The sequence below is a fragment of the Pristiophorus japonicus genome, chromosome 21 (genome assembly GCF_044704955.1).
Source record: "Pristiophorus japonicus isolate sPriJap1 chromosome 21, sPriJap1.hap1, whole genome shotgun sequence".
Taxonomy (NCBI): Eukaryota; Metazoa; Chordata; class Chondrichthyes; family Pristiophoridae; genus Pristiophorus; species Pristiophorus japonicus.
In genome coordinates, this window is record NC_091997.1 from 82,497,292 (window position 1) to 82,510,304 (window position 13,013).

Genomic DNA, 13,013 nt, shown 5'->3' on the forward strand with positions numbered 1-13,013 from the left:
GGAGGGGAGAAGAGTCATGGGGGAGGGGAGAAGAGTCATGGGGGAGGGGAGAAGAGTCATGGGGGAGGGGAGAAGAGTCATGGGGGAGGGGAGAAGAGTCATGGGGGAGGGGAGAAGAGTCATGGGGGAGGGGAGAAGAGTCATGGGGGAGGGGAGAAGAGTCATGGGGGAGGGGAGAAGAGTCATGGGGGAGGGGAGAAGAGTCATGGGGGAGGGGAGAAGAGTCATGGGGGAGGGGAGAAGAGTCATGGGGGAGGGGAGAAGAGTCATGGGGGAGGGGAGAAGAGTCATGGGGGAGGGGAGAAGAGTCATGGGGGAGGGGAGAAGAGTATAGGGAACGGGCAGGAAAGTGGAGTTGAGGAAAAGATCAGATCAGCCATGGTCTTATTGAATGGCGGAGCATGCTCGAGGGGCCAAATGCCCTACTCCTGCTCCTATTTCTTATGTTCTCATGATCAAATGTAGAGCCAACAGAAATCAGAAGTAATTGTTGCTTCTGTCAAGGCAAAAACATTTCAGAGCATCTTATGAAAGGGACGAGTCCCTGATCAACAAGTGGTGAAGGAGGGGAGCTCGGTAAATGTATACACACATACATACATGGGGCCCAAGTTTCCACATGATTTGCACCTGATTTTTAGGAGCAACTGGTGGAGAACGGACTATTTTAGAAATCGCAATTCTCCACATTTTTTTTTTCTAAGTTCTAGTCAGTTAGAACAGTTCCACTTTGGAACAGAATTTTTTCTTCAAAAGGGGGCGTGTCCGGCCACTGACGCCTGATTTCAAAGTTTCCACAGTGAAAACGTACTCCAAACTAACTTAGAATGGAGCAAGTGAAGATTTTTGTAGAACTGAAAAAACCTTGTCTACACATTAAAAAATCAGGTGCAGGTTACAAATTAGGCGTCCGGATCGAGGTGGGGGGGGGGGAAGGAAGTCATTAAATTCTATAATAAATCCTTATTTATACTTATACAAATATATCCAAACTGAATAAAAATTTATAAGCAAAGAAAAGATTAAATAAACCATCTTCCTACCTGTGTGAAAGTGCTTCAGCCAGGGAGAATGCTGCAGGAAGCCTCACAAGTTGAGGCAGCTGTTCCTGCAGGGGGGTGGGGGGGGGGCAGAGGAGGAAGCCGCTCATTCCCGTGGGGGGGGGGGGGGGGGGGGAGGAGGAGGAAGCCATTCGTTCCCGTGGGGGGGGGGGGGAGGAGGAGGAGGAAGCCGCTCGTTCCCGACGGCGGGCGGGGGGGGGGGGGAGGAGACAGTGAGAAGGCTGCAGGAAGCCTCATAAGTTCAGCAGCCATTCCCGACAGCAGGGTGGGGGCGGGGGGGGGGGGGGGGGGAGGCCTTCGGGAAACGACTGCCTCAACTTTGAGGCTTCCTGCAGCCTTCTCACTGCTGCAGGAAGCCTCAGTGCTGATGTGCTGGCAATGTGCTTTTACTAAAAAATGTTCAAAAATTAAACAGCTACAAAGAACTACAAAAATGGCCGAGTGCCAATGTTTCCTTCACACTGCGCGTGCGCGAACGCTCCAACGCACACGGTTGCTGGCAGGAAAAAAACTAATTTAAATGGTACCCGACCCCTCCCACTTACAAAATCGGCGCGAGTGGTAGGCTCCGCGCCCCCTGGGCACCGCGCCAAGCTGCCATGGAGCCGCAGGGCGCTCCAGAATCGCGCGTTCTTTTTCCGGCGCCGTTTTCGGCGCGAAAAACGGGCGCCCGTTTTTTATCGTGTGGAAACTTGGGGCCATGGAGGGGAAGTAATTACCTTCATTTGCAGTGCCCAGTTAGCAACAAACCAGAACACATCCTCACCCCTCCGAACTTTCCAGGTAACAGATGTATTCTAGTGTCACACGGAATTGCAAGGGAGATGGAGTATAAAAGTAGGTTCGTCCTGCTACAACTATCTATGGTATTGGTGAGACTACATCTGGAGTACTGTGTACAGATTTGGTCTCCTTAGTTAAGGAGGGATATACAGTTCATCTGTTACCGAGGATGATCTAGAATTCTTCCAAGACTTTACAAAGTAGTTTCATTCAGAATCTATTGATAAACTTTACAGTTTAACCTCTGTATGTTTCGACACTTTAAGGTCAAATGCAACTGGGTGAAAAAAAACACATCAAAACACCAACAGGGTATGCGCTGTGCAGGGCAGTCGGTCCTGGACAATACTCACAACAGAGCTATTGGCGTCAGGCAGGAACTGTCCAAATTCGGAGAGAAGGTCTTCCTGGTTTTTAAAGAGCCTCGCCACCTGGGCATATACCTCCTGCTCGGTCAGTGCTGGTGTGTAGTTCCCACCAGCTTCTTTTGCATTCCGCTGTTCCTTCTGTAACGGCAAAAACATTTCAGAACATCTTACAAAAGGGGCCAGTCCCTGATCAACAATCAACAAGTGGTGAAGGAGGGGAGCTCGGTGAATGTATACATACATACATGGAGGGAAAGTAATTACCTTCATTTGCAGTGCCCAGTTAGTGTGGGAGCACAGTCCCGCATTTCTGAACTCTTTGCTTCAGCACGTGGTCTGAAGTTTGGACTAAAAAACAGGAAGATTGGAAGTTTGGATCGAAAGAGACCGGTAAGAGAATGTAGTGCCTTTCAGCCATTGAAATGAGTAACTGGTCATTGTCTGGATGTTAAATATCTGAGTACCTTGGAACTAAACAATGTTAAGTATAATAGTAATTCATGACATGTAAAGTTTGAGTACCTTGGAACTAAAAGATGTTAAGATTTGATGACATCCGTATGCTAGTTATTTGTATGTATCATCGATACTATCTATGTATGCCGATCACCTGGTTTGTGTACAGTAATTCACATCGTCTGTATGTTAATTATTTGAACGCACCATTTGTTACTATGTGAGGAAACGATCTGGTAATTCAGTTAGCAGCTCAGAAAGTAGTTAGCTATGATTTCAGGATAATTCTACATCATCTGCATGTTAATTGTCTAAATGTACTAAGAGTTCAAAGGCCTTTTCAGTATAAAGATGAGTGTTTGACATTAGTCACCACACACTGGAATCTCGGAAGGTGTGTCACAAGTAGCCACGGAAATCGAAGCAAGCTGCCTTTGTGAAGTATCTCTGTAACTTTCATACTTGGTTTGTTTAGTATGAATGTTTAAATAAAAGACCCGATCCTGCCTTTACTACAACTGAGTGTGTGTGTGTAATTCGACGTTTAAAGCAACGAAGCGAAAAGAGCAAGACAGCCGCTTACAACAGTTAGCAACAAACCAGAACACATCTCCCCCACCTCCCCTCTTTCCAGGTAACAGATGTATTCTAGTGTCACATGGAATTGCAAGGGGGATGGAGTATAAAAGTAGGGAAATCCTGCTACAACTGTACAAGGTATTGGTGAAACCACACCTGGAGTACTGTGTACAGTTTTGGTCTCCGTATTTAAGGAAGGATATACTTGCATTGAAGGCAGTTCAAGAGAAGGTTCACGAGGTTGATTCCTGAGATGAAGGGGTTGTCTTATGAAAAAAGGTTGAGCAGGTTGGGCCTGTACTCAATGGAGTTTAGAAGAATGAGAGGTGATCTTATTGAAACGTATAAGATTCTGAAGGGGCTTGACAGATGCAGTGAGGATGTTTCCCCTCGTGGGGAATCTAGAACTAGGGGGCATAGCTTCAGAAAAGGAGCCACCCATTTAAAAAGGAAATGAGGAGGAATTTCTTCTCTCAGAGGGTCGGGAATCTTTGGAATTCTCTGCCCCAAAGAGCTGTGGAGGCTGGGTCAATGAATATATTTAAGGTGGAGATAGACAGATTTTTGAATGATAAGGAAGTCAAGGGTTATGGGGAGTGGGTGAGGAAGGGGAGTTATGGCCAGGATCAGATCAGCCATAATCTTATTGAATGGCGGAGCAGGCTCGAGGGGCCAAATGGCCGACTCCTGCTCCTTTTTCTTAAGTTCTTATGGAATATATAATAATACACCCGAGTGGCTGCATTAATACATTTTGAAGTGAAAGGCTGTTCCAGAAAAGATGCCCTCCACTGTTTGCAGTGCGGATAAGGGCTGCCTTGTGTGGTAAAGGCCAATTTTACATTGACCAAAGACATGTGTGCTCATCCTGGCACTCATAACACCTGGGAAAGTGATTGCACTGCCATTCTTTTTCCCACTCCGAAGAATATGGAAAGATCTACAGGCATTCAGCTATGAAAGCAAACAAAACAGAAAGAGGAGAAAGGATAAACAGAAAGAAAGAAAACAGATAAAAATGAAAATGGATTAAAAGAAAGGATAAAAGAAAGAAATATAGATAGATGGAGACTGAGAGAGAGAGACAACAAAACATCTTCTATGGCTGTTAACATGAGGGTCAACAACTACTTTTATTTATATTATGCCTCTAACGCAGTAAAACATCCCAAGGCGCTTCACATCAGTGTTATAAGACAAAACAGATAAATTTGACACCGAGCCACGTCAGAAGAAATTACGGCAGATGAGAGGTAGGTTTTAAGGAGCGTCTTAAAGGAGCAAAGAGAGGTAAAGAGACGTAGAGGTTTAGGCAGCGAGTTCCAGAGCTTGGGAACAGAAGGCACGGCCACCGATGGTTGAGCAGTTACAATAGGGATGCTCAAGAGGGCAGAATTTGAGGAGCGCAGACATCTTGTGCGGCTGTAAGGCTGAAAGAGATTACAGAGATAGAAATATGAACTGCTGTGGGTTTCCTTACCTGGTAGGTGTGCAGGATCTCCAGAAAGGCCTTGTAGATGTCAGGCTGCCCCTGGAAACGGTTTTTGATCTTGTTGACATAATTAATGGCATGGTTGAACTCCACAGGCTGGTTGTTCTGCATGGGTGGTGTAGCAGCATGAGCACTGGTGACCGGAGTGTGGGGTTGCACTGGAGGTGACCGAGGGGAGGTGTATGGAGCCAGCGATGCATTTGGCTGGCTGGTTGGAGTATGCGTCTGTGACTGTAGTGGCTGTAAGAAAAAAAAACAAATGGAACTGTGTAAATTTGCACATTTTACGAAAATCCCAAGAACTATCCTGCAGCAAAACTGGTCAATCAACTCATTACCACAACTGGGGGGAGGGGGTACAATATCAATTGACTGTAGTTCTTGGCTAACTTGGGAGTACAATCATTTACTGATTCTTACTTATGTTATCACCCCTAGACAATTGTCACAGTTTATCGTGATTAAGTCATTGGAGAAGCTTTGTTTTCAATGCAGCTGGCCTTTACTTAAAGCCTGTGAATTATCACTTGAAATCTATAAACGTTCGCTATGAGTAACTATGTGACTATTCAGGAATGTGAGGAGAACAGACTGCCCAGAGCTTGTCTAACACACAAGCGCCATACCTGCCTCTCTTTGTCTGTCAGACACGGGAGGACCTGTGGATGGTTTTCCCATACCATAGCTCCGTCAGAGCAGCTCCCTGCAATGATCTGCGAAGTGAAGTAACGGATCTGTATGTCGATGGCTTATCGGTGCTAATGAAAATATTAACATGCGTTCTTCTTGCTAAAAACCTAGATGTCAGATATTTTACACTGGTGCATTTTCTACAGACCTGAATGCCTGTAGTCACGTAACTAATTGAAATTTCAAATCCTGCTAATGATCTGGACATGAAGTTGGTATGGGATTAGCACAAGAGCATTCTAATTTATACAACAATCTGGGAAGTGTGTGCCTAAGGAGACCCCGATTACTGTCACTCTTTATACTCAGCGCATCTTCCAAACACTCCAGTACCAGTAAAACACACAAGGAGACCGTGTCATTGTGTATCCTGTACACTTTACAAACGCCCAGTTCATCTCTTGGCAAGAGTTCTGATAACTTTACATACCTGAAAGTAGGCACTATCAAACCAATTAGAACAGTGAGCAATATCCTAAAACGGTTTCAAAAAGGTTACGATATTACGGATATTATTCCCAGAAAGCAATAAAAATGGGAAAAGAAATTAAGGCTTGCAAGGTTTGTTTCAACAAAACAAATTAGTTTTACCACTTATTAATTTATTTTATTCAGTTACACATCCAACTAAAAACACAGGCACATCACAGATTTTAATGTAGGCACTGCACAAATTTGAACAGCTATTGAAAAAAGACAAAATGCACATAATAGATAAAATCAACCAAACACGAGTTATCGCTGTGCTCAGCGCGCGACACTCCGTAAGATAACTGACAAGTAGTGTTTGTGCAGTAAGACTATTAACTGGCCAAATAATATTTAACAAAGGAACATGTTTGATGAGGATGGTTATTCGCCACTTCAACAAGTTACTGTGCAATCCCTGTTTTGTTTCAGTCGAGCTTCTAGTCTTTAATGGTGCACACCGAAAGATAACATTCCCCACATTCTGCACAGCAACTTTTAAAAATGAACCTCCCCCACACATTCATTTAAAGGGTTTTAAGACCACAGAAGCTGTTATCACACTTTTTCAAAAAAAGCAAGCTTAGCATCAAGTAATCACTATGCTTTGATCACCTAGTTTTCCATTCTATGCGAAAGGCATTTTATCTGGGTTTCTTAATTTTAAATAAAGTCAAGCTGTTAGAAGCTGAAAATTCTTTACACCCTTCCTCACCTTTGGGTGTCAGGATAAAGAGGGTAAATTCCACTACAGGTATTAATATACATTTTGGAAAACCCACCGCAAAAGTGCTTAAAATGGCGCCGGCCGCTCTGGGAAACAGCAGCCAGTATTCCTGCAGCTGGTATCGACCCACGATCCAGATGGAGGGGCTCGTGGGACACATGCATCATAAAGAACCAACAGCTCATCGTTGACCCAACAGCGGAGGTCCCTGGCTCTGACCTCCCTCGAGGACAGTGGACAGCGCCCCACCCAATCCTCACAGTGGAAGGTGAGGGACAACCCGAAGTACGACTGTGGCCCTGAGTCACAGACCATGGAACACATCGCATCAACCCGCCCACTGAGATCTGTGGCAGGAGGTACCTCATTTCTCCACTTGACATCTCAGGAGGGACATCAAACGGAGAGCCAGACTTGACATCCTGTTATAAGCCTTTACGAAACAACAACAACTTTTGAAGGCTTTGTCAAAAATTGACCAATGACCCAATAAAGTTTAGCTACTGAAGTTACTTATAATCATGCCCGAAAAGAAACTTAAGAATCTATTAAAACAAAAGCACTTTTAAGGGGGAAAATGTATTCTCTTAATTATTGGTCAGCTGAGTTAGTTTGCAGGTGACCTGGGCTCAATGTCACACTCTCACTGACCACTAGGAAGTGTGCAAGAGCTTCCCAATGCAAGATCCTCTCTTTCCAAGCTGTAATGCCTGAGAGAAAGGCACTTGTTAAATTTGGTGACAATTTTGGAGTTATTCCATTAATAAACTAGTTCACACTGAAAGACCACATCAGCAAAGAAATCTGACCAATGCAAGCACAATATCCTATCAGCTGCATCGGTATCTGTTGTGCAAGCTGTGTCTTGAAGTATCATCATCATCATCATAGGCAGTCCCTCGGAATTGAGGAAGACTTGCTTCCACTACTAAAGTGAGTTCTTTGGTGGCTGAACAGTCCAACACGAGAGCCACAAATCCTGTCACAGGTGGGACAGACATTCTTCAGGGGAAGGGGGGGGGGGGGAGGGGCGGCACTGATTTACCACGCGCTCCTTCCGCTGCCTGCGCCTGACCTCTTCACGCTCGCAGCGTTGAGATTCGAAGAGCTCAACGCCCTCCCGGATGCACTTTCTCCACCTAGGGCGATCTTCGGCCAGGGTCTCCCAGGTGTCAGTGGTGATGTCGCACTTTACCAGGGAGGCTTTGAGGGTGTCCATGTAACGTTTCCGCTGCCCACCTTTGGCTCGGTTGCCATGAAGGAGCTTCTTGAAGTATACTAGCAAGATGTCATCAGTAATGAATCAGTCATGTTTAGCCAGGGTTCAATGTTGGCTTTTTTCTGAGTTCAGCAATTTCCTCGATGTGCAAGGTGTAATGTATGCACCTGTGAGGTTGCTCACAGGATTGTAGAGCTTTTGCGAGCGGGTAGGTCCGACGGCCTCCTTGTAGGACTACTCCTGGCCACGGCCAAGGGTGCCATCAGCCGGTCCAGGCAGCGGGCGGTCGAGGGGGTCGTTGAGCCCGACTGCCTGCCTCTCTTCCGCTCTTATATCCGAGCCAGGGTGTCCCTGGAGATGGAGCATGTGGTGTCCACCGGTACGCTCACGGCCTTCCGCAAGAGGTGGGCGCCGGAGGGACTGGAGTGCATCATCACCCCCGGCAATCAAATTTTAATTTTCTTATTAGTGTTTAAAGTTTAATTTGTTTTATTGCCGGGTTTTAGTGTTCTCCCCCACCCCCCCTTCCACTTTTAGCTAGGAGGCACTTGTATAATTTGTGTTTTTAGTGCCCTAAAAAAAAAAACGGGGCACTTGAAATGTGTTTGGAGTGTTCCCCCCCCCCTTTTAATTAGGGGGCACTTGATTTAATGTTCACTTTTGTTTACAACCAAAAATAGTTGTAGAGCTATTGCACTCTGAGTGGTTTAGCCAGTTACGTGATGTTCACAAGACTCAATAAAATCCCAGTCAGTTGGGTTTTAGGTCATCCACGATGAGGTATGCAGTTGGGAGCCTAGTGGATGAACTGGTAATTTGTAGTGTGATTGTTACATCTTTGTGAATAAAGCAACTAGTTCTTAATAGCGATGTGTTGCTATGAATTCTTAAGCAAGGAACACAAGAAGCAAATATATTAGACAAGGTACTAAACAAAACCAGACAAACAACATTTTGGCTAAGAGCAATCACGCCGATTTCTTCAGTTCTCTAAAACAGCACCAGCGTCAAAGTGAAGATGGTGCTCACAGCTCAAATGTTTACCCCCCCAGATAAAGGATGGCAACTGAGCAAGAAGAATAAGTGTGTAATGATACAGAGCGGCGGCACGATGGTGAACCAATAAGCTGTGTGGTTATATCCAGGTTTACACCATGGGGAAGAGGAAGAAGAGCTCCTGATCTTGCCCGTCTCGCAGGTCAGATAAAGCCCGATATCCAACAAGTGTTATTGCAAGTCTGAGAACACCAGGAGACCTGCAGGATTATTTGAGCGGTGCTCACCTTGGGGATTTTGGCAGGAGGCGGTTGTGGTGCTGGCTGTGCCGGGGCAGGTGCAGCGTGCTGTTGGGGTTGCTGCTGGTGCTGTTGCTGGGGCTGCGGCTGGGCGGCGTGCTGGGGAGTGATCTGATGGACTTGGCCGGGCGTCGTCACGTTCACCATGTCATTAGTCTGCACCTCAATTTTGTAGCCTGGAGGCAGGAAGGTGTTGAAGCCCATGATGAGATCAGGGTGCCCTTTGAAGAGCTGAGACACCCGGCTGATCACTCCAGGGGTATCAATGCTGCACGTTTCAAAAAGAGGGAATTAAAAGTCAAAACACGAAGGAACTCTGCCTATCCAAACTAACCCATTATAACTTTACTGAGCCTGAAGCATTTCCACCAATGCTGATCGTTAATAAGGTCTCTCCAAACTCTATAAAACTGCCCTCCCAGCCCTACCTTGGTCATATACTCCCATTCATGTTTGTCGGACTTAGCTGTGCACAAACTGGCTACGGCATTTAGAATCAATCAATCTTACAGCATAGAAGAAGGCCATTCGGCCCATCATGCCCGTGCCAGTTCTTTAAAAGAGCTAGCCAATTTGTCCTGATCTTATAGAATCCTAGAATGCCTGGGAAAGAACAGTAACTCCACTACAAAATTAAGTAATTGGATGTTAAATGCTTTTGGACATCCTTAGGATATGAAGAGTGTTATATAAATATAAATTCTTTCATGTACATGAAGTTTACAACTGGATACCCAATGAATACTTCTGTGAGGATAATAGAGATGGAAAATGTAAACTGTTTTACCACTTACACCCATGGCTGTTAATGAATTAACTGTGATTGAATACTTCTGGAAATGCTGAACAGTTCTATCAGTTTTACGACGTACTAATTCACACTAACAGTTTGAAATAGATTACATTTAAGAAGATTTCCCATTACGGTTAAAATTCCCACGTTAACTAATATATAGGTCAGACTTCTTTTAAAAAGCAGAAACAGGAAGATCAGTTGAGTCAACCTACACGCCCATCAATATGGTACCAGTAGGTAAAACATCACCCTTCACCCCTACCTCTGAGACTTGAACTCCTTCATGATGTCAAGGAAGTCATTGTAAACCTGGGGCTGGTTTCCAAACTGTAACTTCACCTGGTCAAGATACGATAAAGCATCTTCCACCTGCCAAAGGTGAAAGCGAAAAGATACATCAGTTTGACAGTGCTGCAAAAAACATATTTTTAAGATAACAGCTTTAAACTAAAGAGTGAAAAGGAACATTCCTGCAGTGCATTACAACAAGATGCACGGTATGCTGCATTATTCCTAGTGTCAAATGTGCACTCCACATTAGCAACAGCACTGGGGCTGTTATGCAACACAGCATTGTAAAATAATACCATCACATGGCAAATGATGCAACAGCACAAGAAAGCAACATTGCCATGGAAACACAGCAGCACTGTTAAACAACACCACCGATGGATTGCAACATGAGAGTACCAATAAGCACTATCAGCGCCGTAGCAACACAATAATACTTCACTGCAACTGTTACCATTAAGCAATACCAGCACCAGAAATGCAACATGACAATATCTTAAAAGGCACACCTCAGGGTCATAAAGAAATACCGGTATCAGCACCTGATACGATATAGGGTATATGACAGATTGTGCTACATGGATAACCTTGTAACGATGGTGAAGTGCAACAGATATCTTATTATGCGATGCTCGATTACATTATCACACCATTATTTTCAAAGCTGTCTGCTGTATCAAGTTACAGTTTCATACTCCTCTAATCAAATGTGAAGAGGGAGGGAGTGCAAAAGAAAGCGTACCAAAGAGTGTGAAGAAAGAGTGTGAAGAAAGAGAGTGCAAAAGTGAGCGAAAAAGAGAAAGGGAGAATGAAATAGAGAAAAGAGAAAAAAGAAAACCTGCAATTATTCAGCATCTTATTGCAACCTCAGGATGCCCCAATGCATTTTACAATCAATAAGTTACTTTTGATGTGCGTTATGTAGGTTAAAATGAAACTGAAAAGGAACCACATAAATGACATGGGTACAGAGAGATTGTGTGTCAATTTAAACACTAGGAAGACAACGCGAGGAATAATAACTCAGAAATAAACAGAGTCTGCAGCAGACAGGCCACCACGGCACGGATCAAATCATCGCACACAAGGCAATATGGAAATGTAAGATGAGCCCCTCCATTTATTTCCTTTTTCATTGTTTATATCAACCTTTCTAAAATGTTATCCCACCACTATAAAAACAAGAGCATCACAACCAATGTTCCCACTAATACTGTTTCTGGGTGAGCGGCCCCTTTAACAGGCTGCGCAGCCCATTCAAATTATCGCATGTGCACAGTTTCTCCCGTTTAAAGGCCAGCGAGCAGCCTGCGCGGGACCTCCAGACCATTGTGCAGCCACGCAGCTTAACGGCAGCATTGACCACGAGTCCTGCTTCAAGACAACATTAGTGTAGCACGGAGGTAACCACAGAGCTCAAGACTCTTACAAAGTTCTGGGGTCACAGATGTTCGAATAATTCCAAACCTTAAATCAAGGATGTAATATTGTAGAGATAGCGTAACAATATTATTATTCTATGAAAAGAACATGCATCATGCAATGACATAAAACCCAACACAGTTCTGTAGTTTAAATTACTAGTTGAATCACAATAGTCAGCCAACCATTATGACAGCAACTAATGGCTGAACAAAAAAATTGCCGGAAAAAGAATAAATCTGCACCTACAAAAATCACCGTATTATTACATAGTTTAGAGTTGCAGATGATGTTAGCAAACCACTTCTTCTTCACTCTTTATCACTTGAATCCTTTGATTACATCTTATACCACAGGAGGCGGCCATTCGGCCCACTTGTACCCACCTTCTGAAAGAGCTATTCACTTCAAACCTTTCTCTTGTCCTGTCCCCATTCCCTTTTACATTCTCTTAAAAAATATTCATCACTATTTCTTGTAGCGAATTCCATGTGCTACCCTCTCTGTAAAAAAAAAATCTCCTAACCTTTCTTTGTTCTTTAAGTGATGTTCTGAAATTTATTCCCTCTAGTTACCAACTCATGATGTTACTTTCTTGTCATACACATTAACCATATTCTTCATATATATGAGGCCTTATTATGAAGGCGGACTAAATCGGTAATTTCTAATACTAGCAGTCTTGCTGAACTGCATTTAAAAACTCATTATCGTGTGTTTGACCTTTCAGCCTGTGACCTGCAGACACAAATAATTCCTTTCACCTCAAGTCCAAATGAAAATGAATGCAATTAAGTTAGGCAGAGGAAAAAAAATCTGTGGACCTGACTTTGAGGGATACATTTATAGCTGCAAATTACACAAGTAAAATGGAAATGATCTTATTGCAAATTTTGGACGGTAAGTATCAAATTAAGATTTTTTTTAATTCACCTTAAACTATGACATCAGGGGCTAGATTTTTGTTTTTTGGCGATAACGGTAGTTTTACGCCAAAATTACCATTTTTAAGTCTAACCTTTGGCCTTTACGTCAGTAAAGTCGATGCTGAACAAGGATTCGCGGCGCAAGCCGCAAGTTTCGGCAACTTTAGTCCGAGGCCAGTAGCGCTGCGAGAGAGGCCTTGAGAGGGGGGGGAAACAAACCAAAAAACGGCAAAAAAAATTCACAAAACATTTTAAAAACCCTTACCTACTAAATCGCTGAAAAACAAATTTAAAATAAAAACATTAACTTGCTTTTTTGCAGGTCTTCATACTTACCGCTGCTGGCAGGGCTGCACTGAGGTTTGACCATGTCGGTTATCTGGGCGTGGCGTAAGGTTCGGGAGAGTGCCGTAAGTACGACGCAAACGCAATCTGCGTCG

The 13,013-nt window shown here is 44.1% G+C and overlaps 1 protein-coding gene across 3 annotated transcripts in view; it reads right to left on the reverse strand.

The window, feature by feature from the left end:
* sin3aa (SIN3 transcription regulator family member Aa) overlaps nucleotides 1-13,013 on the reverse strand; it is a 142,763-nt gene that overhangs the window by 56,901 nt on the left and 72,849 nt on the right. For all 3 annotated transcript variants that reach the window (XM_070865133.1, XM_070865134.1, XM_070865132.1), the window contains 4 exons: nucleotides 10,197-10,303; nucleotides 9,127-9,406; nucleotides 4,728-4,979; nucleotides 2,198-2,350 (listed from right to left, as the gene is read on the reverse strand). In XM_070865133.1, coding sequence (XP_070721234.1) covers nucleotides 2,198-2,350; nucleotides 4,728-4,979; nucleotides 9,127-9,406; nucleotides 10,197-10,303 — 792 coding nt within the window. The remainder of the gene's footprint in view (nucleotides 1-2,197; nucleotides 2,351-4,727; nucleotides 4,980-9,126; nucleotides 9,407-10,196; nucleotides 10,304-13,013) is intronic.